Source organism: Maylandia zebra, linkage group LG15 (genome assembly GCF_041146795.1).
Source record: "Maylandia zebra isolate NMK-2024a linkage group LG15, Mzebra_GT3a, whole genome shotgun sequence".
Classification (NCBI taxonomy): domain Eukaryota; kingdom Metazoa; phylum Chordata; class Actinopteri; order Cichliformes; family Cichlidae; genus Maylandia; species Maylandia zebra.
In genome coordinates this window covers 42,468,784-42,496,440 of record NC_135181.1, presented here as the reverse complement: position 1 = coordinate 42,496,440, position 27,657 = coordinate 42,468,784, and the positions used below count along the sequence as shown (strand labels likewise).

The window sequence follows — 27,657 nt, the reverse complement described above, 5'->3', positions numbered from 1 at the left end:
TCATGCCTTGGGGCAAACGAGTCCAAGTGTACTGCTTATTTCTATGTGTGAATGCAAATAACGGCTGTGTGTCTTCATGCACAGGTACTGAGAAAAAGGAGCGGAGCATAAATCCACCACGGTAAAATGTGTATGCAATGCATGTCAATATGCTGTGAACATCTGAAACGAGAGGTGGCAGAGGAATGTTGACTGCATTAATTTGCCTTAAGTCTTGTATGAAACGCCATACGCCAGGTTTGTTAGGCTTTGGCACAGGATTGACAGGAGTGTGGGCTTTATTACTCCTGTAGTCAATAAATCTCCCATCATGACATCTAGGGCTGCGGCTTTTTCGGCAGAAATGGGATGTTGCTTGACATATACTGGCTTGTTGTGTTTTAATAGGTGTACGTGATAAGGTATGCAGTCAATAAATCCTATATCATTCTCACTTTTAGACCACAATGTCATATTCTGGTATTCAGCTGGCAATGTAACTGCAGAAATAGTACAGTGGATAGGTTAGGTTAGATCTATGTGACGACATGGTGTAGTTATGTCATAAACTATGTCTGAGTTATGTGACAAAATCACTGTTTGACCTTAGAGAAACAAAAGTGTGGCTCCCAGTCATGGGATTACCTGGTAGTGGCGTCTGTACACGTTGTTTTTGGCACAGTGTGTGACATAGAGTACCGGACAAAAAGGATGTTGAGTTCATTCTCTGCTGAGGGTCCAGCTGACACAGAGGATGTTCCTTCTCCATCATGTCGGTACATAGGGCAGAAAAAACATAAGCTGTTATCAGTGTCAGCAAACATTTCACCCTTTATGTTAAATGAAATACACAAATTCATTTTTGCTCTGGGTGTCTGCGGCTGCTGGAAAACTGAGCTAAATTTGCACCTCTAGCTTGTCCAACAGTGCATAAAGCGTTTTATGAATACTAGGATAGATTCATCAGGCTTCTGTTTACACATAGTTACTGCATTTAAGTCAATTTTGTCTCTGGACATTGTGAGCAGGAATTTCTTTAGATTCTTAAAGAAATCGGCGACTTTGTCATTATTTACCCACAAAAACTCTGCAGTTGTGGATGCTTTATCGTGCTTTGGGTCTAATTCACCTATCTCTCTTATGAGTTGTGACTTGGTTACTCCAGGAATGCATTGACACAATATGTACCTGTAATCCGGACCACCCAAATGGTGATATCTGGTACTTCTCTGTAGTGCAGAGACAAAGGCTGTAGGATTTTTAAGAGGATCGGGAAGCTCTTTAATAGTTGTCACTAATTCTGAGATTTTAGGGGGCTGAATACAACACTGATCTCCTATTATCATAAAGGGGTAAGTGTCATTGACGTCACTAGATTTTGGTTCTGTTTGTTTACTACCGCGAGTGTTGGCGTAAGGACCTTTGTCATCCTGGCTTTGTTTTTCCTTTTTTCCTTTTAGATAAGTCTTTATTAAAGTTCGGGTAACAGGTATTTCTTTAGCTACCTCTAAACCTCTAGCTACGATATCGTGGCGTTTCATGTGGGTGTCTATCATGGACACTGCCTGATGCAAAAGTTTTTCTTCATAGTCGTCTAAATTGTTTTTCATAAGTTCCTCACATTCTTCTTTCAAAAGTTTTTCTCTTTTTTTTTATGTTCTGCTAATTCTTCCTTGCGGCGTATATATTGTTTTTCCTGATCCTGTTTAAAGAGATGGCTAAGATCCGTTGCATGTGATTCAGATTTTTCGTCGCTTTCTTTTGAGCTGGTTGGATCAGAATGCTGACATTGTTTACGTGCAGCTGCTACAGCGACTATTAATTCGGTCTCATCGTAATGAGGTGGGGCTGTAGGCTGAACGGCTGAACATGCAAGACTAGCTTTTCCTGCGGTAGGTTTATGTTCTTTGCTAGAGCCTGCACTAGTTTTATTTGATGTTAAAGCATCTACACCTGGTTCCGGTCCCTTTTTCCATAGTGGTAACATTTGATGTATCACGTCGCGGCATTCTATCATGTATTTTCTACAGGACTTTTTAAGCAGACTACTTTTCTTATCGCAAATGGTATTCAACATTTCTACTGACCTGTTTTCTGGCGATAATCGTTCGGGATAAGGCTCCAGAAATAAATTAGAATGCATTGAACTTACAGTCCGTAAGTTGTAAACAAAGTCAGTCACATAAGAACTTCCGCATGTTCTGGATACGTAATCATGGAAGTCTTCGCCGATTCGTGGACGTGGGTTACACGTAACCGGAAATGGGAGTTGTACTGAGCCGTTATTTGAGACTTTATTTTGTATTTTATTAATTTTTGGTTTTACAGGTACTTTAGATTTTTTTATCGGACCTGTCTGTGGTCTTTGAATAATTCTGACTCATGTTCAGTGATTTCCAGAGGGGTTTACACGCTTGAAGGATTTATGTTAGTATTTTCGCTGCGGCACAGCTGAGGTTACTTTAAATTTATTGCTAGCAATTTTTTGTTTGTGTGAGCAACTCTCACTTAGCGAGCAACTTCTCGCTTAACGAGCAACTTCTCGCAAAACAACAGGCAACTCCCTGTGTCTTTCTGCTTTTAATTTACTGCTTTTAACCCTTGTATGGTAATCGGGTCTGTGAGACCCGTTTTCAGTTTTCTTTCGTTTTTTTTTTTTTTTTTTTTTTTTTTAACAAAATTAAATTTAATTATTTACTAGCTTTCTCTGAGTGAGCAACTTCTCACTTAACTCTGAGTGAGCAACTTCTCACTTTTTAACGTACGTTTCAAGACAACAGGCAACTTCCTGTGTCTTTCTGAGCGGGTCCACCAACACCACACAAGGGTTAATTTACTTTATTCGGGGACTGAGGAAGTCGTCAGTGTATCTCTCTGGATCACTAAGTGAAACTTCGTCAGCATATCCCGTTTTTTTATGGATCGATCACTGAGAGAGGTATAATACGGTCTTTATATAAATATGAAAGACGCATATTTACCTTCTGTCAGTCCATCCCACTTCTGACGCCAAATTGAAGGAAAAAATGTCCATCCCGGTTTTCCCTCCAAGGCACGAGCGATAAGCAGAGTTTTGTCCTTTCCTTATAAGATTCCTAATTATTCAAAGTAACACTCAGGTATGCCATTCAGCTGGGTTAGTTACGACGTCGGGAGCAGCTTGGGAGAACAAGGAAACACAGACTGCTTCAGGTTGTCTTCCCAAATCGACTCAAAGGTTTATTAAGTATACAACAGCTTATATAGAGAAAAAAAAGGTTCGTGTGTCAGCAAGTTCTCAGTTCAAACCGGTACAGACCAAATAAGGAAACGTCTTCCTGCCTTGTGAGCAAAGAAGTATCCTGTGTGTAGTTTATCAGTTCAGCTACAATTTATGATCATCCCAGCAAAATACACTCCTAGACATAGAATACAGAGTTCTTTCATTAGTGAATTCTGAAACAAACCACCTGGCTCTTTTCTAAAAGATAAGGAAGGGAGGATGGGAGTAAGGAAGTGGTCTCGTCTCTGTGGTGTTTTCGACCTTGGGGTACCAGCCTGTGAGTCTTACACATCAATTCTTGGGTCAGAGAGAAAGAGAAAAACAACTATTAAATGGGCCTTATTGAGTAACTCTTTTCTGTATAATATCACAATAAAACAATATCCTGTAAATGCTACCATGGTATCAAAATATCACAACACCTTCAGTCACAACATGGTTCATCTTCATCTTTACAAGCTAGCTAGCTAACTTTCTGCTAGCCTCTAACTTAGCTCGTAAATGCTCTTTTTCATGACGTGTGTACATTTAACACTTTTATTGGAGCTGAGTGAATTTGGAGTGTTTCATGGGTTTGCCTGATGTCATTAGCCAGTAACTAGACACTCTAAGTACTTGGACACACTGTGAGCTCGTATAAAAGGAGCTACAAAGTGCCCTCTATGGATTAGATAGTCCACTTCTCCTTTATGTAGAATCCACCCTCCTTTGCAGGAATTATCGCCCCCTGCTGGTCAGAGGATGGACTGCTTCAGTAATCTCAAGGCTGAACACACTGATGGTAAAGAATCCTGTAATTTTCTCATGAATATATGAAATAAGTTAAAAATGCAGAATTGATTTGATGTTTTATGGATCACAAAGGCAAATGCAGATCAATGTTATCAATAATCAAAGAAACTAAATATGTTAAACTCTAAATGTGATCAGTTCTGATGATCAGTACCATTCATCCATAAAATCAATACATGGATCAAATAAGAACAGGGTTTGATTTTAAAATTTATTGATCGTATCAGCAGTGATACAAACACAAGTTTAATAAACAGCTGACCAAAGTCTATAGAAGCTCAGTGGTGCCAGAATTAAACATAAAAGTAAAAAGTGAATTGTCTGTCTGAGCCAATCAAATTGCGTCAGAGGAGATTACGTTTAGAAATGGTTTTAAAGTTAATAGATTTTATTTTGAAATAAAGTTTTTATATCTGTCTTCTGTCAGTCACCAAAAGTTGATTCTGTTCATCTGGACTTTTTCAGTGGGAGAAATGTTTCATCCAAGTGACTTCTTCAGTCTCAGCTGACTGCAGGTTTCAATCTTATAAACAGGACATTTGCATAATGACTGAAACCAGCCCACTGAAGGAACAATGGGCTGGGAAGTCAGTTCCTTGATCATTAATATGCAAATACTCATGAGCATTGATCAAAGCCCACTGATCAATGGCCATTAGTACCATTCACAGAGAATTGGGGAATGGCTGCAATCACAGCATTGTAAGATGGTGACCCTTAGGCCCCTCCTCAATTCAGAGATGGTCTTTCCCTTTTCACGTAAATGGCCTCCTTGACTCCGCCCTCAAACCAGCGTTCCTCCCTGTCCAGGATCTGTACATCCTCATCATTGAAAGAGTGTCCACTGGCCTGTAGGTGTGACTAGACTGCAGAGTCTTGCCCTGACTAGGTGGCTCTTCAGTGTTGTGCCATCCGCTTCGCCAGAGGGTGTCTGGTTTCCACGATGTATAAGTCCTGGCAATCCTCCTGGCACTTAACAGCGTACACTATGTTACTCTGTTTGAGTTGGAGGACCGATCGTTGGGGTGGACCAATTTTTGGTGCAGCATGTTTTGGGGTTTAAAAGCCACAGAGACCCGGTGTTTAGAAAAAAAGTGTCTCAGTTGTTCTGATACTCCTGACACGTACGGGATCACTACAGGTTTTTGCTTAGGCACTGATTGCCCTTCTCTCCTGGATTGGCTGGAGCTTTCTTTCGGTGCCGTCCCAGCTTTGACAAATGTCCAGCTAGGATAACCACATCTACTCAGCGCCTTCTTGATGTGATGTTCTTCTGCTTCCCTGACTGCTGTGTCTGTGGGGATGGTGTTCGCTCTGTGTTGTAGCGTCCTGATGACACCCAGTTTGTGCTCCAGTGGATGATGAGAGTCAAACCTTAGATAATGGATTGGATTTATATAGTGCTTTTCAAGGCACCCAAAGCGCTTTACAATGCCACTATTCATTCACTCTCACATTCACACACTGGTGGAGGCAGCTACAGTTGTAGCTACAGCTGCCCTGGGGCAGACTGACAGAAGCGAGGCTGCCATATCGCGCCATACTGATCCCTACGCGTAGGTTTCCGGTACACTTTAGCTTTTAGATGTCCCCCATTACTGATGGAAATGTCACAGTCTAAGAAGGCTAACCTGCCACTTTTCATATCCTCCCTGGTGAATTTGATGTGTCGGTCCACCGAGTTAATGTGATACATGAATTGTGGTACGTCCTGAAATTTGATTTTCACCCAGGTGTCATCCACATGCCTGAACCAATGACTTGGTGGTGTTCCAGGGTAGGATAGCAAAGCCCTCTTTTCCACTTCTTCCATGTACAAATTGGCCACAGCGGGTGAAACTGGGGAACCCATGGCACACTGACCCTTGTATGTGAAATATGTGGAAAATATGATCCCTGATGCTGAGAGTGGTCCTGTTGCTAAGGTTGGTGTCATCCTGTAATCTCTTACTACCTCCAACGCTTCCGTGACTGGGATGCAAGTGAAAAGAGATGTAACATCGTACGAGACCATGGTTTCATCTGCCTCCATAATGACATCTCTCACCTTCTCAACAAACTCCAAGGTGTTCTGGATGTGGTGTTCAGAGCTGCCTACCAGCGGGTTGAGGATCGAAGTCAGAAACTTTGGGTTGTTATAGGTGACCGAGTTGATCATACAGACAATCGGTCTTAAAGGTGCATCCTGTTCATGTATCTTCGGTAAACCATACAGACTTGGTGTTGATTACCCTGGGTACAGCCTGTGGTATGAGATCAAGTCCATAGCATCGTCTTGTTCTAACTGCTTCAGACAGACAGTCCACTTCATGGGCCTCGTTTCAGGGGCTCATAAGTATTTTTGTCACTGAGTAGTAACAAAATTTTCTCATGACAGTCTTTCTGGTTTAGCAATACTGTGCACCTGCCCTTGTCTGCCGGAAGGATGATGATTTTGTTGTCATCACTAAGTGATGTGAGTGCCTTCCTCTCCTCCATGCTGATGTCGGATGCTGGGGGCTTTGCGTTGCTGAGACAAGCCGAAACTTTGTCAGTGTTAAAACGAAATATTTTGGATTTATACATTTTTAAACATTTTCATGTTACTTCATTCCCATGTAATTCTCTCCAGCTGCCTCTGAGCTTCAAAAAATATTGTAATGACTGTACATTTGAATACTCATTTAGTTTGGTACGTACTTTTTCACGTTTTCTCATATTTTGTCTAAATCTACCAGCTGTAATCATGGGTTATGTTTCTAACACATAAGCAGCAGCAGTTACAGATAAAAGTTGCTCTTTGAGTTGCTCTATGATGAAGGCTTCATGACGAAGAGGAGCAAGCAGCAGCTGCTGAAGGTCTGTTTCTGCTTCAGAACATGTTGCTGGATTTCCACTGAGTGCCGTTAGCTTCTGAAACAAGAAATGCTCATTAACACGGTTCTTCGCTGTTAACGAACACGCATCACAACTTTGTAATGTCATGGCCTGGAACGTGACTGTAACATGTTTCAGCTTCTTCACTTTAAACGTGCAGAAAGCAACGTGAGTGTGTTTCTTACTCTGAAAATCCTGAGTCGACTTTTTTCTCTGAGTTCCTGAAACCTGCAAAGAAACATGGAAGTTTTTAACTTAGTCCTGAGTGATGTTAGAAAGAAACTGTTTCCACGCAGCTAACATGGCATCCAGTCAACCGTCTACCTCTGAAAACCAAAACCTGCAGTTCCTCTGGTGTCCACTAGAGGCTCCAGCAGTGACTCAGTCCTCATATACTCCCATGTTAAAATTAGGGATGGGTACCGATATCCAGTGCCATTATTTCTCTTCAGTAACTCAGTCCAGTCTATGCTCTGAGTTTCCCTTCAAAAAGGTTACACTAGAAAAGTGATGACCGTCTAACAGCTGAAGCCCGATAACTTTTTTATTTGTTCCTGTGAGTGAGCACACGTTAATGTAACCTTGACATCATTTCCTCACACACTGACCTTCTTCTTGGATCCGGCGGCGCTCAGAGCAGCGATTTTACTCTCAATATCAGAGACCTGCAGATGGAACAAACATGAAGGGAAACTGTTGAGTTTGCTTATTAAAAACAGGAAGACTTGAAAAGCTTCCTGTAAGAAATTTGTGTTTATTCCAGCATCAGCCATTTTGTTCCTAGACACCGCGTAAACATGACCATGTCCATCCAGAGCCATTGACCCACCTCGCTCTCAGCACTCTGGACTCTGGCGGCGGTCAGTGCCACCACGTCCTCAAGGTCAGACAGCTCCGAGTCCGTCGCCCCTCCAAACTGATTCTTGGCACTCTGCTCGAGCCGCCGCAGCTTCGACTCCAGCTCGTAGGACTGACCGGCCGTGATGTACACCTAAACAGGTAACAGGACAGACCCCTGGGTCAGCTGACACGCCTCCAGACCACTGAGAATGATGGTGATGATGATGAAGACAGGCCTGAGCATCAGTGAAACACACTGGTTCTCTGACTGACTCAATCACTGAACAGGTAACAGGAGAAGACCTGGTCTCATCAGAGGATGTAGAGTTCAGTCATGACATTATGACCTGATGATGAAACTAGAACAAATCCCTTATATTGTACACATTCTCCTAACGGGTCATTTTTACTGATAGCTTTAAGGCTATTGAACAATAATGAGCATCGACCTGGTTTTACCAACTGTTCTGGGGCATGTTTCAAATGATCACGTAACCTTTTCCTAAATCTAGAACTGCTGTAACTGGACTCAAACTGGACTGAGACTGGACCCAGTGTGTTTGACCGACACCAGCCCTGTCGCTGATGGACGGACACACAACAGCCGGGAAGGTTAAAGCCAGTCCAGACATTTCCGTCATGCTTCGGACGAGGTAGAGGGTTGGGTTTCAGGGACAATGAGGTGTGCAGTTCATGTTGGAGGCTTACATTTTCCTCAAGTTCCCTGAACGCATCATCGGCCTGCTTTACGTCAGTGCCTACTAAGTGGGACCTGTCGATCGGCTCTGAGAGGCCGTACTCGACCATAGCGTTTTCTGTGGCATTAATGGTTCTCAGGACCTCAGTGGTGAGGTCACAGAGGGCGGCGGCAGTCGATCTCTGAAAGCCATGTAGAGGGACAGATGTTAGCAGCTGGAAAACAACATCCCATCCTGCAGCAGCTACCGGGCTGGATGCCCCACAGCACCACAGCATTTCTTGTGTCTGACTTGTGTCTCTGGGAGGTCATGTTGCGATTAAAAAGGACTCTGCACATAAAAAAAACTTTCTACTTTTAAATGTGGTGCACACCTTTTGTTCCTAAAATGGTGGCATGTGTTTCAGACAGACCTGACTACAGTGTTAAAAACTATGCTGCTGATTCCCCAGCTATGATTCAGAGGCAGACGAAGAGGTTTCCCAACACTCAGTGCTTTTACAGATTTCTCCCTCTGTTTGGTGTCACATGACTGAGCAGAGGTTTAGTTTTTAGGTGAACACCTGTACAGGTGAGGGGTCATGTGGTCCAGGCAGGTAGCTGCTGAGCTTCACAGTAACAGTAACCTAACAGACGGCTGTTAGTCAATGCAGGAGGCAGCAGGTTAGTGAGGACTAGTCCGTGATGCATCAGAAAGAGTTCTCCTCCATAAGGAGGTCACTGGACATCTAGTCTGTAGATGTGAATTTACTAGGACAGGAACCACACCTCATTTCTCATTATTATTTTTTTGTCACAGATGGAATAAGAAAACCAATGAGAAGTTTAGAGAAACGTTCAGTATTTTCAGGAGTGGATGAGGACAAAAACATGAGAATGAACAAGAAACATGGTGTTCAGACCCGTTATAGATGGAGTAAAACAGCGTTTTTGGGGAGAAGCCAAGCCATGCTGTAGAAGCACTGAATGTATCACACGTGGGAACCTGGATGTTTATGAGACATCGGACAAAATAAAGAGTTAAAAAACCTTTTAGACTTTATTTTGTTCTTTGAAAACAATGTTAAAAACGAATTTGCCATTAAATGATTGTGCACTGATCCAAAAGTAAGCTTTTTATAACATCGGATCCACTGGTGGTCTGAGAAACCTCCAGGTTCCCATTCTCTGGATTTATGGGTTGGAATTCAATTAATTCTGTAAACAGTGGACTGAATCAGTCTTCCTACCTTTTGAGCCTCAGTGGGCATCTCATCACTGGATGAGCTCAGTTCTTTGTTCTTCCGGGAGTTCAGAGCGATTGCTGGGCCACCCTTCAGTCCGGCCAAACCTTTACCCACAGAAAAGGACTTCTTCCCAGCTTCGTCGTCCGATGACGGGCCCTTATCGCTCAGGTTCCCCGCCAGCTCACTAAGCTTCCTTCTCAGTTTCTCCTCCTCATTCTGAGCTGATGGATTTGATGCCTGCTGTAAAACAAAGTTACAGAATGTTTGTACCGACTGGTTTCAGGAAATGATCTCACATTATCCCACATCATCATCGCATCTCACCTCGTTTACACCAGGTGTAATCTTTTCCTCCAGGCGGCTCAGCAGACTCTCGATGGCCAACATTCGTTTGCTCAGTTCATTTATCTGCAATGTAAAATCAACATGAACACCAAGGAGATGATTTTGTATGACAAAAAGACTCCGTGTCAGTTAACAATATCTCCTGGTTCTTTATGGCTGAGATTATACGGACTGAAACTTTTTGTACAAAATACCATGAAGAAGAAAAAAAGGCAAAACATAGAATTAAAACAGGTTTTCCAAGAATCAAGAGAAGAAAATCCAATGTTTATGCCACCAAAATTTAACTTAAAGTGACTGGTTGATTGTCCTTACCGGCGGGGCTTGTCCCAGGTTCTCCTGGGAGGAGGTTCTACTGCCCCTTCGGCGGTGGGGTGGTTGTTGGTACATCTGCGGGTACCTCTGGTACTCCTCCTCGTCTGATGTGTCAATGTACTGCTGCCGAGCCACCGACGAGGTAATCTTGGACAGAGAACGAGTCCGGACCATCCGATTCTCTCCGTTGTCATCTGATAACAAACACAGGTAAACATGGACACACAAAAACACCCAGGTGGATGCAGATCTACAAAGATGGACAGGTAGGTAAAAACATTCAGGTAAATGTACATGTTGGAAATAAAAAGCAGCATGTCGGACATCCAAAGTAGAAATTTTTTCTAAACCTGATAATAAGTAAAATTTGCAATTAGTTATCCAGTCTCACAGGCTTGTTTTGAAGGCATCTGTTTGATGTGATAAATCTGTGAAACAAAAGCTGTGATTCCTCCAACAGACAGCAGGTGGAGCCCCAGTGAAAACAGCTACAGGACAAACAGCATTTCCATTAATTCCCGCATTTCCATAGAGTTACTCCCAGAAGTTTTCTGTGGGAAGGTAAATCATGGTGGACAGATTCTGTGGGCCCCAGTAACCCCCATATAGACCACAGTGGTTTAAACAGTTTATTTTGTTGGACATGTGAAATTGGTTGTGTATTTTGGGACCTGCATCATGTTGCTGGAAGACTGGTATGCTGGTATACTGACCAGGTCTCATGGCATATCGGTCCAGGCTCTTCCTGCGGTTTCCTCTGTGGCTGTAATGGTCGTAGTCCACGTCATTCCTATAGTACCGATCATCCTGCTGCTGCTGTGAATCCAAAGTTACACACATGGTTTTAGATCTCTTTTGTATGTTTGCTTTTCATAACTTTGACTTACCTGTACAGACGGACGCCGTGAGTGAGGCAGATAATCCTCATTGTCAAAGTCCATAGGATGAACAGACAGCAGACGTTTGTTCTTCCTCATCTGAAAACACATCACGTTACGCCTGAATGTGGATTATTTCATAAAACAGATGTAGAATCACATCTTTATCACTTTTATGTTTATTACCACTTTGTAGCGCTGACCCTCGAATTCTCCTTGATCATCCTCATTGCCATTATACGCGTCTGAAAATGCAACATGTTTTGTCATTATTCTGTCCAGTTTTAGTTTTAGATGATGCTCCTTTTGAACCATTTGATTCCACAGCTAATTTTGAACAGTGCTTTATAAAAAAGCAAATCATTATTAATGTGTACACATTTGTATGTATACCACATGGTTAACTATGGAGTTCCACAAGGTTCTTTACTAGGAGCAAATCTATTCACAGTATACAGTGGGATGCAAAAGTTTGGGCAACCTTGTTAATAGTCATTATTTTCCTGTATAAATCGTTGGTTGTTACAATAAAAATGTCAGTTAAACATATCATATAGGAGACACACACAGTGATATTTGAGAAGTGAAATGAAGTTTATTGGATTTACAGAAAGTGTGCAATAATTGTTTAAACAAAACAGGCAGGTGCATAAATTTGGGCACCACAAAAAAAGAAATGAAATCAATATTTAGTAGATCCACCTTTTGCAGAAATTACAGCCTCTAAGCGCTTCCTGCAGGTTCCAATAACATAAGATAAGATAACCTTTATTAGTCCCACGCGTGGGAAATTTGTTTTGTTACAGCAGTGGACAGTGCAAAGTTGCATAGAAAAATTAGAAGAAAAAAACACTGGAATAATATATTCATAAGATACTGTACACAATAGAATAGAAGAAAATAAATTAAAATAAAATACTATATACAATCGAATAAAATAGAATACAAATGCTATATACAATACAGGGAGTGCAGAATTATTAGGCAAATGAGTATTTTGTCCACATCATCCTCTTCATGCATGTTGTCTTACTCCAAGCTGCATAGGCTCGAAAGCCTACTACCAATTAAGCATATTAGGTGATGTGCATCTCTGTAATGAGAAGGGGTGTGGTCTAATGACATCAACACCCTATATCAGGTGTGCATAATTATTAGGCAACGTCCTTTCCTTTGGCAAAATGGGTCAAAAGAAGGACTTGACAGGCTCAGAAAAGTCAAAAATAGTGAGATATCTTGCAGAGGGATGCAGCAGTCTCAAAATTGCAAAGCTTCTGAAGCGTGATCATCGAACAATCAAGCATTTCATTCAAAATAGTCAAGAGGGTGGCAAGAAGCATGTGGAAAAACTAAGGCGCCAAATAACTGCCCATGAACTGAGAAAAGTCAAGCGTGCAGCTGCCAAGATGCCACTTGCCACCAGTTTGGCCATATTTCAGAGCTGCAACATCACTGGAGTGCCCAAAAGCACAAGGTGTGCAATATTCAGAGACATGGCCAAGGTAAGAAAGGCTGAAAGACGACCACCACTGAACAAGACACACAAGCTGAAACGTCAAGACTGGGCCAAGAAATATCTCAAGACTGGTTTTATGGACTGATGAAATGAGAGTGAGTCTTGATGGGCCAGATGGATGGGCCCGTGGCTGGATTGGTAAAGGGCAGAGAGCTCCAGTCCGACTCAGACGCCAGCAAGGTGGAGGTGGAGTACTGGTTTGGGCTGGTATCATCAAAGATGAGCTTGTGGGGCCTTTTCGGGTTGAGGATGGAGTCAAGCTCAACTCCCAGTCCTACTGCCAGTTTCTGGAAGACACCTTCTTCAAGCAGTGGTACAGGAAGAAGTCTGTATCCTTCAAGAAAAACATGATTTTCATGCAGGACAATGCTCCATCACACGCGTCCAAGTACTCCACAGCGTGGCTGGCAAGAAAGGGTATAAAAGAAGAAAAACTAATGACATGGCCACCTTGTTCACCTGATCTGAACCCCATTGAGAACCTGTGGTCCATCATCAAATGTGAGATTTACAAGGAGGGAAAACAGTACACCTCTCTGAACAGTGTCTGGGAGGCTGTGGTTGCTGCTGCACGCAATGTTGATGGTAAACAGATCAAAACACTGACAGAATCCATGGATGGCAGGCTTTTGAGTGTCCTTGCAAAGAAAGGTGGCTATATTGGTCGCTGATTTGTTTTTGTTTTGTTTTTGAATGTCAGAAATGTATATTTGTGAATGTGGAGATGTTATATTGGTTTCACTGGTAAAAATAAATAGTTGAAATGGGTATATATTTGTTTTTTGTTAAGTTGCCTAATAATTATGCACAGTAATAGTCACCTGCACACACAGATATCCCCCTAAAATAGCTAAAACTAAAAACAAACTAAAAACTACTTCCAAAAACATTCAGCTTTGATATTAATGAGTTTTTTGGGTTCATTGAGAACATGGTTGTTGTTCAATAATAAAATTATTCCTCAAAAATACAACTTGCCTAATATTTCTGCACTCCCTGTATGAGTATAATACAACGATGCCAGAAAGAGTATTGTACTTAGTGTTATTGCTATTGCACATGTGTGGATGTGTTTAATCAGTTGAAGTCTTTGTTGTGGAGTCTGACAGCAGTGGGGAGGAAAGACCTGTGAAATCTCTCCGTTCCACATCGTGGGTGCTGCAGCCAGTGAAGGAGCTGCTCAGTGCTGTCAGAGTCTCATGCATGGGGTGGAAGATGTTGTCCAACAATCAGAGTCTGGATTGTGGTTGAAGGTATTTTGGACCATTCCTCTTTTCTCTAGTTCATTCAGGTTTGATGGCTTCCGAGCATGGACAGCTCTCTATAACTCACACCACAGATTTTCAATAATATTCAGGTCTGGACTGAGATGGCCTTTCCAGAACGTTGTACTTGTTCCTCTGCATGAATGCCTTAGTGGATTTTGAGCAGTGTTTCGTTGTCTCGTTGAAAGATCCAGCCCCGGCGCAGCTTCAGCTTTGTCACTGATTCCTGGACATTGGTCTTCAGAATCTGCTGATAGTGAGTGGAATCCATGTGTCCCTCAACTTTGACAAGATTCCCAGTCCCTGCACTGGCCACACAGCCCCACAGCATGATGGAACCACCACCATATGTTGCTGTAGGCAGCAGGTGTTTTTCTGGGAATGCTGTGCTCTTTTTCCTCCATGCATAACGGCCTTTGTTATGCCCAAATAACTCAGTTTTAGTTTCATCAGTCCACAGCACCTTATTCCAGAATGAAGCTGGCTTGTCCAAATGTGCTTTAGCAAACTTCAAGCGGCTCTGTTTGTGCTTTGGGCGGAGAAAAGGCTTCCTCTGCATCACTCTCACATACAGCATCTCCTTGTGTAAAGTGTGCCGAATGGTTGAACGATGCACAGTGACTCCATCTGCTGCAAGATGATGTTGCAGGTCTTTGGTGCAGGTCTGTGGGTCGACTCTGACTGTTCTCACCGTTGCTTCTGTCTATCCGAGATTTTTTTTGGTCTGCCACTTTGAGCCTTAATTTGAACTGAGCCTGTGGTCTTCCATTGTCTCAATATGTTCCTAACTGTGGAGACAGACAGCTTAAATCTCTGAGGCAGCTTTCTGTATCCTTCCCCTAAACCATGATGGTGAACAATCTTTGTCTTCCGGTCATTTGTGAGTTGTTTTGAGACCCCCATGTTGCTACTCTTCAGAGAAAATTGAAAGATGAGGGAAACTTATAATTGACCCCCTTAAATACTCTTTCTCATTATTGGATTCACCTGTGTATGTAGGTCAGGGGTCACTGAGCTTACCGAGCCAATTTCAGTTACAATAATTAGTTCTACAGGTTTTGGAATCAATAAAATGACAACAGTGCCCAAATTTATGCACCTGCCTGATTTTGTTTAAACGATTATTGCACACTTTCTGTAAATCCAATAAACTTAATCTCACTTCTCAAATATCACTGTGTGTGTCTCCTATATGATATGTTTAACAGACATTTTTTTTATTGTAACAACCAACGATTTATACAGGAAAATAATGACTATTAACAAGTTTGCCTAAACTTTTGCATCCCACTGTACGTGTGAATAGACATGTATTTTCACTGCTATGCAGATCACACACAACATTATCTATAAGCCAGATAACACACACCAATTACTGTAGTTTTGGACCCAGATTACCCCGTGAGGCTCCTGACTACTGTAGCTGTAATACATCAAGCGGTGTGGCTTCGTAGCTTACCAAAGTCATACTAAAATGGCCTGTATTTGTATAGCGCTTTACTAGTCCCTAAGGACCCCAAAGCGCTTTACACAAGCAGTCATCCACCCGGCGAGGCTGCCGGACACTGGCGCCACCGGGCCCTCTGACTACCACCAGTAGGCAACAGGTGTAGTGTCCCCAAGGACACAACGACCGAGACTGTCCGAGCCGGGGCTCCAACTGGCAACCTTCCGATTACAAGGCGAACTCCCAACTCTTGAGCCACGATCGCCACTAAAACACTTTTGACAGATTTTTGAGTGCTGTGTACCACATAAAATGGGTTTGAGGTCAGTAAGCACAACCAGAATTCATATATAAGGTGCACCGGATTATAAGGCACACTGTTGATTGTTGAGAAAATAAACGATTTTAAGTGCCCCTTATAGTGCGGAAAATACGGTTGTTAAACTGCAGGAATGTCTTAAAGACCTGGATGACCTCTAATTTTCTGGTAGTCGTTGTACTTTCTGGTACTCTACTCTCTACTCTAAGCCTTTGAGCGTATGTTCTTTTGATTGGCTAAGTCCCGGTGACGTTTGGTGAGTCTTAGCTTTGGACCAGCAGCTGTTACCTTTACATGATTAATTTGAACCTTTGCCCATAATTAGAATAGAATAGAATAGAATAATCCTTTAATTGTCCCACAAGGGGAAATTTGGTTGTAACAGCAGCCAAAAAGACAAATATACAAACAAACAGTACACAGGACACGGAAAAGAAACATACACAATTTTTCTTACATATTTACATTACATACTAACCCCTAACCCTAATTACCAGGAACATTTGACAGTAACATATAAATAGCATGGTAAATGGGAAGAAAATTTCCAATTAAAATCTATTAATAGTAAAACATTTAAGAAACTCACGACTGTGGACATCCGGCATACTCTGCGTGTCATCATCACGCCCACCTGAAGCACCAACACAAGTTGTCTGTTAGCGTGTAACTTCAATAAAACCCTAAAAAGCTCACAGTTGACTCATTATCTCTGAATTCTTTAACATAAGGCAAACTCACCTTCTCCGTTCAGCCTCTTGTACAATGACCTCATCACTTTGGCACTACCAAAGCGTTTGAAACGGTTTCTCACGTTGTCATGGTACCAGCCCAGAGTCCCGATCTTGAGCACCCTGAACAACACAAGTGCAGAATATAGAGAATATGATAAACATCTACCATAAAAGAAACTACCATGACCACCAAATAACTCTGAGCTTACGCTGACGCAGTGCTCTCCGCTGCCGGAGGCTCACCTGTTCATGCGGCAGTTGTCGCACACCCAGCCGTGCTCCTTCTTGTTGTAGCGGCTGCAGGACTTGCAGGTGTACATGCGACAGTCCAGACACTGGCGTTTGCTGTTCACCAGGAACTTGAAGGGCTGCAGGCAGCGGATACAAAGCGAGTCGGACAAGTTGCTCTGAGAGCCCAGCAGTTCTCGTTTTGAGTCCTCCTTCTCAATCTTACTCTTCAGCTCACTGCAAAAGACATGAAAAGATAGTCCCCGAGTTTATCATGGAGTAGAGACCTTGAGGTTTGGAAACTTCACCAAAAATAGCTCCAGCTCCCTAAACAAATATAACAAATGAACATAGATTTCATAAAATTAGAACACTCTGACCAATCCAAGGAATGCACAAACAACTAAAACCATAACAGAGAACTTCTTGAGGAATTTTGAGGATCTGAAGGAAGACCTGATGATGAAGATCTGGAAGATCAAACACTAGAAACAAAGGCATTGACATTTCGTTTCTCAAGAACAGTGTGGTGATGGATTTGCTTTCCAGGACAAAGAGTAGGTAAATCTGTGTTTGAGATGTTTGGCTATGTTTGGTTTGTGCCTATCTTTATTCAGTCAGGCTCGTGATCAGAGTAAAGCACCAAAGGATCAAACCTCAGCAGCATGCTCCACAAAAACGGGAAAGGTCGGCTGATGCCAAATATCCAAAGGTCCAGATCACAAGGTGCAAACAACAACTCAAATTCCACTCCAGGTGATCTTATAGAAACCTTGAACCTCGCTGACAGGTAGAATAAAAAACAAAGGAAGACGAACCAGAACCAAGGAGCTGATTCCCTCTGGAGATGGAGCTACCATGGACTGTTGGATGAAGGTATTAATTATTAAACTGATAAAAAAAACAACGTGAGACTTCGGTTCTTTACATTTTCACAGAGAAGAGAGGGAACAGCAGTCATAAAGAAGATAAATGACCAATCTGTGACTCACCCACAGCCCCTCAATAATTGGCTCTGAATGAATCGTGTGTTCTCCCTGCTTCTTGTGATCCATCCCTTTAGTAATGTCCACATGGAGGCCCACCAGCCTCAGACTGAGAACCATGGAGGGGCTGAGCCACAAAAACCTTCAGAGTATGTGACGACCACAACTGCAAGTCAGATCTGTTTATCTGGCAATGGGTCACAGGGACAGGAATGGAGAGAGACCTCCCTCTCTGCAACCACCAACCACTAGCTTATCTGGAGTAACACAGAGGCCTTCCCAGGCCAGCCCAAGGATCTAATCTCTCCTGCTGTCCCGGATTTACATCAGGCCTGCTCCTCCTGGTAGGAGCTGGCAGTGTGCTCCTTTTGAACTCTAGTCCAAATCCCTCCCAAGAGTCTGAACTCCTCACCTGTCCAGTTTATCAGTCCACAGTATAAAAAAAGTCTTCTTACAGATTTCATTTTGGCTTCTTTCATAGTTTTAAATGTTGAATTCTGATCAGTTTTTATTGATTTCTCGGTTTGTTTTGTATGCTTGTTAAAGGATGAAGATGACAACATGTTCCTGATGATTTCTCTCCAGTCATGAGTCCCTGTGAGGCTGCTCCCTCCCCCCGGGGGCTGATGGGAGTTGGAGTGTTTGGAGGAGACACAGAGCGTCTTTGTGAGGCAACTCCGTGTGACCGGGGCGTGATCGAGTGCAACAACAACAACGTCTTTCACGCTGGAATTCCTGCAAACTTCACATGAACGAAAACGGTTCAAACTCCAGGACTCACACAAAGTTTAGCTTCAGAGTCACAGAGAGAAAGTCTGGGAAAGTCTGGGGTTTATCTAAGATACAGGTAGTGGACTCCAGGCCTCGAGGGCCGGTGTCCTGCAGGTTTTAGATGTGTCCTTGATCCAACACAGCTGATTTAAATAGCTAAATGACCTCCTCAACATGTCTTGGGGTTCTCCAGAAGCCTGTTAATGAACTAATCATTTGATTTAGGTGTGTTGACCCAGGGTGAGATCTAAAACCTGCAGGACACTGGCCCTCGAGGCCTGGAGTCCCCTGATCCAAGACTTAAAAATAGCAACTCTGAGAGGAAAGCATGCCAAAAACAGCTCAAAATTCACTGAGGGAATGTCTGAAGATCATTTCAGTTTGTTTGTTTTTACTGTGTTTACTTTTGTTTCACTAACCTGACAACATATTTGATGCTTAATCAGTTTTAAAAAGGACTTAATTCACTCTCTGATTCTTTGTACATTGATTGATTTTTGATTTGCCCGTTTTTTGCCCAATTTTTAATAACACTGAATACAAACAATATTCAAACTTCCATTAAAATGTGTAGAAGCTTCAAAGCATTTTTTTATTTATTTTGTTGTATTTCTGCAGCAAGAATTTTCTGTGTGCTATTATTAATGCTGATATTTCAGCTTCAGTTTGAAAAACACCCTGAAACTTTAGTAATGTTTCTGATATTTGTACATGAAAACTCTGAGTGTGGGAACGAGTACCTGAGTCTCTCTTCTTCTTTCTTGCGGAGGTTGAAATCTCGTTGAATCACTTCCCAAACATGTTTGGCCTCTTCATCCGTTAGACGGGAAAGATCCAGCTTATGCTCCATGACACTAAAGGAATCACTCAATCAATCAAAAAAACAATCAATCAAACAGTCATATGAGGTGGCAGTTGTTCTTCAGGGTTTCGTTGTTGGTCCTCTGCTTTTAGTAACAAGGTTTTCTTTTTTTTAAGTTGTATAACTTGTTAGAATGTAAGGATATTCTAGAAATACTTGAAGTAATGAATAAAATATTTTAGAAAAATATAGTGCATATATAATACTTTGATAATAAAAGCATGAAAAAGACAAAAGTTTTCAGATTAAAAAAACTTTTCACTTAACAAATCTTTAGAACCAGATTTTGTGATAACACATTTTAGACAAACAAAATGAAGGTTTTATAATTCAATATAATGAGAAATTTGAAAAAGATATCTTAATAAATAAATAGTAAATTCCTATTAAAGCAAGAAGCTGGAAATATTTTAAAGCAACATATTTTTTCAGGAAAACCCCCAATATATTTATGAAAAAGCTATAATATATCAGAAGTAAAATATTTTGCCTGGCCAGCCACAGTAAGTCTTTAATATTTAAACATAAATTTAGAAATACTTTGAGGCAAAAGAACATCAACATCATCAAACTGATATGAAAAAATATAATTATTAGAAAAACAATGATAATAAATCCACAAACACCTCCGAGTCTGTCGATCCACCCGCAGCTCACAAAGGTATCATGGGCAGATCACATGACATATATTGTTTAATTAAATATATGTATAACTATGTATTGAGCATTTTTTAAAGTAGGCAGATCATTTGGACCTGATCATTTTAGAAGCTATAAAGCTTCTGGCACCCCTGCTGTAAAATAATAAACAAAATAAAGTAAAAATCAAAAATTAGAATAACTACTTTAAAGTTTTCTCTTGAATGTGTATTGTTATTTTTTCCATAAGTATTTGGTTTGTTTTTTAATTAAAATTTTTTTTAAAAACCCATAAAAGAAAATGTATTTTTTGTTGACACAACTCACAATTTCAAAAAGATTAAGCTTGATTTTTGCTCCAATTATAAATGATCAGATTTGAGGATGTCCAGCTGCTGAAGTGTCTTTTACTTTGAAACATATGAGATGAACATGGTTCAGTGTCAGCTGCTGGTCTGTCACCACACCCACAGACTAAACTCTCACTAAATTTAAACCTCAATCTGCAAAAATATTTACAATAAAAGACTTTCCAAATAAAAGTCAGCCAGGCTAAAAAAATAATTTACTGTTTATGTGCCTTCAGAATAAAAGTCTGTCCGCAGTATGAAGTTAAATAAAGACAACTCAGTGAGCGCTGTGTGATATGTTGTGTGCAACAGAGGCTTCATTCAAAGCTCAGATTAGATTTAAAAACTAATTTGTTTAAATTTAAAGTTTATAAATGAGATTAAAATTCAGTGAAAAACAGTAAAAACTCACCCGATGTGTGTCTGCAGCTCAATGATGAGATGAGCGAAACTGAACTGAGAACCTCAGCTGATCATATGACGACACCTCTTGACACAGACACAGACACACACACACACACACACACACACACACACACACACACACACACACACACACACACTGTAACACATCTGCAGGCTAAACTTTGAAAAACGAAATCAGACATCCACAGTGCAGACGACAAACATCAGGGACACAAACTGAAATTAAAAGTGTGACAAGTGTGAAGCATTCAGAGTCAAAGCTCAGTTTGTCCAACAGCAGGTCATGAGACCTGAGATCATTTGACATCATCAAACGCTCAGTGAAGACTTTTATATCGAAGATATGACTGAACACACATTAGATATTAAGACTTAATACTAGATATAATAAATACAAAAACAACTTATTCTGAATGAACTTGAGCGTATTTATCTTTAATAATAATAAATGTGACTGTAAGCCACTTACAACCATAAATACACATGATATGGAGAGAATCTGATAATGTTGTTGATAATAATTTAATGTCTTATAACATGATGTCATAAAATCACAAGGTGTTCTCTCTTGGCTCTCGGCGAAGGTGGTCGCACTTTTCTCCTCTCCTCCTCTCCATTATTTTCCCTGCTTAACTCTTATGCCCTCAACTAGTCTCGTGTTTTTTGTGTTACTTTACCCTGAACACTCGTCCACAGTCTGTTCTCTAAAACCTAAAAGAGAATTATGGATTCAATCAACTGGTCCCTGAATGCTATTGACACCCTTTTCTCAACGAGAAGTCTGGGCTCGGGAGAGCCTGAGTTTCCTGGAGGTACTTTCCCTGCCAGATACACGATGGACGGGTGGCAGCAATGGAGAATCGTGTGTCTGGCGGGACTGTCAATGGAAGACGCTGAAGATATCTACCTATTCTGAACCATGGTAACAGGGTTCTGGCTTATCGGAGCTGGCTTGGCCCTGGCTTATCGAAGAATTAAGAAAGCGGAACCAGCTGTTCAAACCCCCACAAGGCTGACACTGGGATTGAAACCAGTGAGAGATCAGTGTCGGACTGTTAAAAACAGCTTGAAATTCTCATGAGTTGTTCGCACTAAAGAAGAAAAAAGCACCATCATAATGCGGCTATCCCTTCAGTGCCAGCTGTGGGCTCAAGTCTGGAGCTGAACAACAACACCCTGATAACGACTGTGCTTAGACTGTTCTTCCCATCCCATGCAAGGCCACCTGGGTTGGCTGGAGGACTGTTTACTTAGGCTGGCAGGGCGAAGGACACTGTCTCAGCTGAACTCTGGACACACATACACTGATAGGCACTCACTCATCCCCCCTCCCTTTCCAAACGCCTTCGATGTTTGTTCCCTCCTGGAGAACACGGCGGGTCTGGGCCCACGCGGGAATGGTTGCGCTGGGCAGGATGGCTGCTGTGTTTGCCTCGGATTACTCCTCATCCCCTACCCAACCCTGTTGCTGGTCATGTGCTCTATAATGTTGTGCTGTGGACATTTATGTGCTTTTTGTGAAGAGGAGTTTTTTTGCGTCCTGTTCTCATGCTGTCCTCCCAGGAGCTCAGCATGGGTAGAGGTCTCTTTTTCAAATCAAATTCAAATCAAATTCAAATTCAAATTCAAATTTTATTTGTCACGTACACAGTCATACACAGTACGATATGTAGTGAAATGCTTGGACAACTGCTCGTGACCTAAAGAAAACAAAAAAGGAAAAGGCTATGAATAAGATAGGAAATAAATATGAAAAATTAAAAAAGGGTAAATTTTACTAGGAAGGAATAAAATATAAATTAAGGTTAAAAATGAAATAACTACAACACAAATTAGAATGAAGGGTAAATTTAACTGGGAAAGAATAAGATAAAATATATAAATTAAAGTTGAAAATAAAATAACTGTACAACAAAATACACAATATCGAACTATTTAAGAATGTATGAAGAAATATAAATATAAATAAATATATACACAATAACAGCAGCTGTACAAGTATTAACTGGAAATGAAGAATATAGTGACCAGTGTTGTGCAATCCACATTATGTCTTGTGCAGTGCAAATATGCTTAAAGTGATTTAAGTGATGAAGTGAAACAAAGTCCAGAAAGTCCAGTGTGTGTGTAAGAACCATATGTGTGGGTCAGTACTGTGTGGTGGTGTGATTGAGAGACCGTATCGCCTGCGGGAAGAAGCTCCTCCTCAGTCTCTCTGTGTTGGTCTTCAGGGAGCGGAATCGCTTTCCTGACCTCAGCAGAGAGAACAGTCTGTTGTTGGGATGGCTGAGGTCCTTCACGATCTTCCTGGCCTTGGTCCAGCACCGCCTGCTGTAGATTGAGTGCAGGTCAGGGAGCTGTTGTACTTTCCCATTGTAGTGTACATTTCTGTACTGCAACCGATCTCCAACCTGTATCCCCATGTGATGTCTGTGTTGTGTGTGTAAGGTCGGGGGGGGGGGGGGGGGGGGTCCCATTTCACTGCAGGCCAACCTGCATGTGCTGAATAAAGCCTTGATTGATTGATTGATTGATTGATTGATTGAAACTTTTTTCCCCAGTAAAAAGTTTATTGTCAGACTTTATGCGTCACTGCTTTAGCATCACAGACTGGGAAGTCTTCCGGACTGCCGCGAACAACAACACCAACAATTATGCTGAGTATTCTTAAATGCATCAATGACGTCGTACTGCAGGCTGTTGTACAAACTTACCCTAACCAGAAGCCGTGGGTTAACAGAGAGGTCCGCGCAGCTCTACAGATGATGCAATAGCAGTTGCACTTCACACCACCTGCGACAGACTGGCGACCTGTCCAGGGGGTACCCCGCCTCTCGCCCTATGGCAGCTGGGATAGGCTCCAGCGCCCCCCGCAACCCTGAAAAGGATAAACGGAAGTGAATGGATGGATGGATGGATGGATGAACCCACAACACGATTCATAAAGATTTAAAATCAGTGACCTAAACACATTTAAACATTAAAAACAGTCTTATTATCGTACTGGAAACACTTAAAACATAGATGTTTTAATTTATTTTAAGATTAAAAGTACTTTAAATATAACTATTTAATTTAAATGATCCTGCTGTAGTATAAATAACCGGCTGAAACACGAAGCTGCAGTTCCTGTGACGTCCAGCAGGGGCAGCAGTGAGTTAGCCGCCCATGTTGCAGTAAACAAGCTTACAGCCTGATACACAAACAGGTTGGTCATTTGACCATTTAACCAAATGGGTAAATTTAGCCCGGTAATAGTAGGTGGGTGCTAGGCAACATCAAAATATGTGACCTCGATAAGAACCTTCAGGTGCTTAACATGTATGGGTGTTGCATGTTTGGTTGCCGAATTCCTGATGTGTAGGGGCAGTTCATGTATGCTGGTGATGTAGTATATGCACGATGTTCTGGAAGAGGCAAGTATAATGAGTAGAATGACAGGACTTCGAAGAAGTCATGCAAGGCTGCTTAGTTGTAATAAACTTATAATAACAGTTCTTTTACATTGATTAACAGAATTACTCATTGACTTTATTAAAACATAGAATTTATTGTCTTGACTTTTATTTGCAGTTCAAATGCAAATATTAATAACAAAGAAAGGAATGAAATAAACGTGCCTGTTCTGCCTTTTATAACTTAAACTGAATATTACGGTTGTAAACTGTCCTAGAGCTCCTTCTAGTGGCTGCTTTGTAATATGGGTTTGACTACTTTGGGAAAGAAAAAATGGCGGAAAGTGATGCCGTAATGTTATCGTTCTAAGCTGATACGGACCTTAAAATATTGTTGCCTTGGACAGGATATGTCTGTAAGTATGAGTGACTGTGACAAAGTGGCTAGGACAGAATTCATTTGCCATTCATCACTTGCATATATTGTTATTTTGTGTTCTGTTATCTTACAGTCTATCATAATGCTTTAATGTAAACACAGCACATGTAACCTTGGCTCTACATACTATCCCAGGTCTGTTTGTGGTAGCATTGGTTATATTCATTTCATCTGTGTAAATGTACTTAAAGCTAAATGTCACTTCATCATTAATTGATTTGGAGCTTTCATTTGTTTATGTAGTTTGGTTATACTTACCATTGTGTGTTCCTTTGAGCAGGTCCTATTGTCATGGTGCTGGGTCGTTGACCCAGCGTTTTGTGTTTTATGATTATTTTCCTCTGTTCTAGTTATTCTGATTTTGGTATTCTGTGTCCTCCCCCCTTGTGTCCGGTTCGTGTTCTAGATTTCCTGTTTTATTCTGAAGGTCTCTGTCTGTTGTCATTGTGTTCAGCTTGTGTCCTCCAGTCATCATGTGTATTAGGATCAGCTGTTCTTCCCTCCTGTGTGTGATTACCCGATTACCTTGTGTGTGTATATTTAGTGGGTGTCGGTCTGTGTTCGTTGTCGGCTCGTCTGCCTTCGTCTGCATTTCTGTGTTCCATGGTGTTTCGTTCCTGTCTCTGCGTCTCTCTGCCGCGCACCCCTTTTGTATGCTCTCAGTTTTGTTATTTAGTTCTCCCAGTTTTATTTTTCTTCAGTTTTGTCATGCCTCACTGCTTGCTTGCCACTATCCCACCTTGTAAATAAACATCACACTCTTCATCAGTCAGCTGCCTGCATTTTGGGTCCTTTTCATTCCACAACACGACTGCTGCCCCAGCCATGACAGTACGAGCCGACCAAACATGGACCCAGCAGCATCCGCACCTTCCCAGGAGTTTCGGGAGGAATTAATTGACTCTGTTTCAAATCAAATTCAAATTCAAATTTTATTTGTCACATACACAGTCATACACAGTACGATATGTAGTGAAATGCTTGGACAACTGCTCGTGACCTAAAGAAAACAAAAAAGGAAAAGGCTATGAATAAGATAGGAAATAAATATGAAAAATTAAAAAGGGTAAATTTAACTAAGAAGGAATAAAATATAAATTAAGGTTAAAAATGAAATAACTGTACAACACAAATTAGAATGAAGGGTAAATTTAACTGGGAAGGAATAAGATAAAATATATAAATTAAAGTTGAAAATAAAATAACTGTACAACAAAATACACAATATAGAACTATATAAGAATGTATGAAGAAATCTAAATATAAATAAATATATACACAATAACAGCAGCTGTACAAGTATTAACCGGATATGAAGAATATAGTGACCAGTGTTGTGCAAAAACAATGTCCAGAAAGTCCAGTGTGTGTGTAAGAACCATATGTGTGGGTCAGTACTGTGTGGTGGTGTGATTGAGAGACCGTATCGCCTGCGGGAAGAAGCTCCTCCTCAGTCTCTCTGTGTTGGTCTTCAGGGAGCGGAATCGCTTTCCTGACCTCAGCAGAGAGAACAGTCTGTTGTTGGGATGGCTGAGGTCCTTCACCATCTTCCTGGCCTTGGTCCGGCACCGCCTGCTGTAGATTGAGTGCAGGTCAGGGAGCTCGGAGCGGATGGTGCGCTCAGCTGACCGCACAACCCTCTGTAGAGCTCGTCTGTCCTGCATGGTGCTGTTCCCGAACCAGGTTAAGATGTTTCCCGCCAGGATGCTCTCTATGGTGCACGAGTAAAAGTTCCTGAGCACCTTGGAGGGCAGTTGGAAGTCTCTCAAGCGTCTGAGGTGGTAGAGACGCTGTCGGGCCTTTTTCACCACGGTGTTGATGTGACAGGACCATGACAGGTCCTGCGTGATGTGAACTCCGAGGTATTTGAAGCTGTCCACTCTCTCCACTGGGCACTCGTTGATGACGGGGGTCTGGTAGTTCCTCTCCTGCTTAGTGCTGAAGTCCACTATCAGCTCCTTTGTCTTACTGACGTTTAGAAGGAGGTTGTTCCTCTGGCACCAGTTCTCCAGATTCCTAGTCTCCTTCAGGTAGGCCGTCTCGTTGTTATCAGAGATCAGGCCCACCACGACGGTGTCGTCAGCAAACTTGATTATGGTGGTGGAGCTGGTAGTGGCCACACAGTCATATGTGTACAAAGAGTACAGCAGGGGGCTCAGAACACACCCCTGGGGGGCTCCAGTGCTGAGAGTGGTGGAGGCTGAGACATGTCCGCCCATCCTTACTGCCTGTGGTCTGCCAGTTAGGAAGTTGGAGATCCACTGACACATAGATGAGCTGAGTCCCAGATGCTCCAGCTTGGTGGTGAGTGTGGAGGGAATTATGGTGTTAAATGCAGAGCTGTAGTCTATGAAGAGCATTTTAACATAATTCCCCCTTCTAGTGTCCAAGTGAGTGAGTGATGTGTGGAGGAGATGAGAGATGGCATTGTCTGTGGAACGATTTGGACGGTAAGCGAACTGTAGTGGGTCCAGTGTGTCTGGTAGTGAAGAAATGATGAAGTCTCTGACCAGGCGTTCAAAGCACTTCATCACTACTGAGGTGAGGGCTACAGGGCGATAGTCATTGAGAGAAGCAGGGTGGGGTTTCTTCGGGACAGGAACAATGATGGACTCTTTGAAGCATGTGGGGATCACCGACTGAGATAAAGAGATGTTGAATATCTCAGTGAACACAGGAGCTAGCTGGTCTCTTAGGATACGACCTGGGATGCCGTCTGGTCCTGCTGCTTTCCTGGTGTTCACTCTCTTGAAGGCTCTCCTTACTTCATGCTCGGAGATGACGAGCACGTTTCCGGTGCTGGCAGTATCTTCCTGTCTGCAGCCGTTAGCGCCGCCAACACTAGCATTGTTGGAGACCTTAGCTGCAGCCTCGAAGCGAGCATAGAAAGTGTTCAGCTCGTCTGCCAGAGTCACGGCCGCGTTCGTCATACCGGTTGTTGGTGCTTTATAGTCCGTTATTGTCCTTAGTCCCCGCCACAGGCTCCTAGAGTCACTCTGTTGGACTTGTGACTCTAGTTTCCTCCCGTAGCGCTGCTTCGCCTCTTTCACCGCCCTCCGCACGTTATATGACGCGGCTTTGTACGGGTCC

General features: G+C 42.0%; 1 protein-coding gene across 4 annotated transcripts; it reads right to left on the bottom strand.

Moving 5' to 3' along the window:
• Nucleotides 1-4,236: 4,236 nt before the first annotated feature.
• On the bottom strand, nt 4,237-20,795 carry mlpha (melanophilin a). 4 transcript variants are annotated; one of them, XM_076874523.1, is made up of 16 exons: nt 20,720-20,795; nt 19,197-19,310; nt 16,715-16,936; nt 16,479-16,591; nt 16,327-16,371; nt 11,377-11,435; nt 11,200-11,289; nt 11,026-11,128; nt 10,313-10,506; nt 9,977-10,060; nt 9,656-9,892; nt 8,438-8,608; nt 7,719-7,880; nt 7,498-7,554; nt 7,075-7,117; nt 4,237-6,925 (listed from the first exon to the last, which is right to left on the bottom strand). In XM_076874523.1, exons 2-16 carry the CDS (start codon nt 19,304-19,306, stop codon nt 6,885-6,887), a joined length of 1,731 nt encoding a protein of 576 aa, XP_076730638.1. In that variant the 5' UTR covers nt 19,307-19,310; nt 20,720-20,795; the 3' UTR covers nt 4,237-6,884. The 4 variants fall into 4 exon arrangements, with proteins under 4 accessions (XP_076730638.1, XP_076730639.1, XP_004561629.2 ...); XM_076874524.1 differs by having other exon boundaries at nt 4,237-6,922; XM_004561572.2 differs by lacking the exon at nt 8,438-8,608.
• Nucleotides 20,796-27,657: the final 6,862 nt, after the last annotated feature.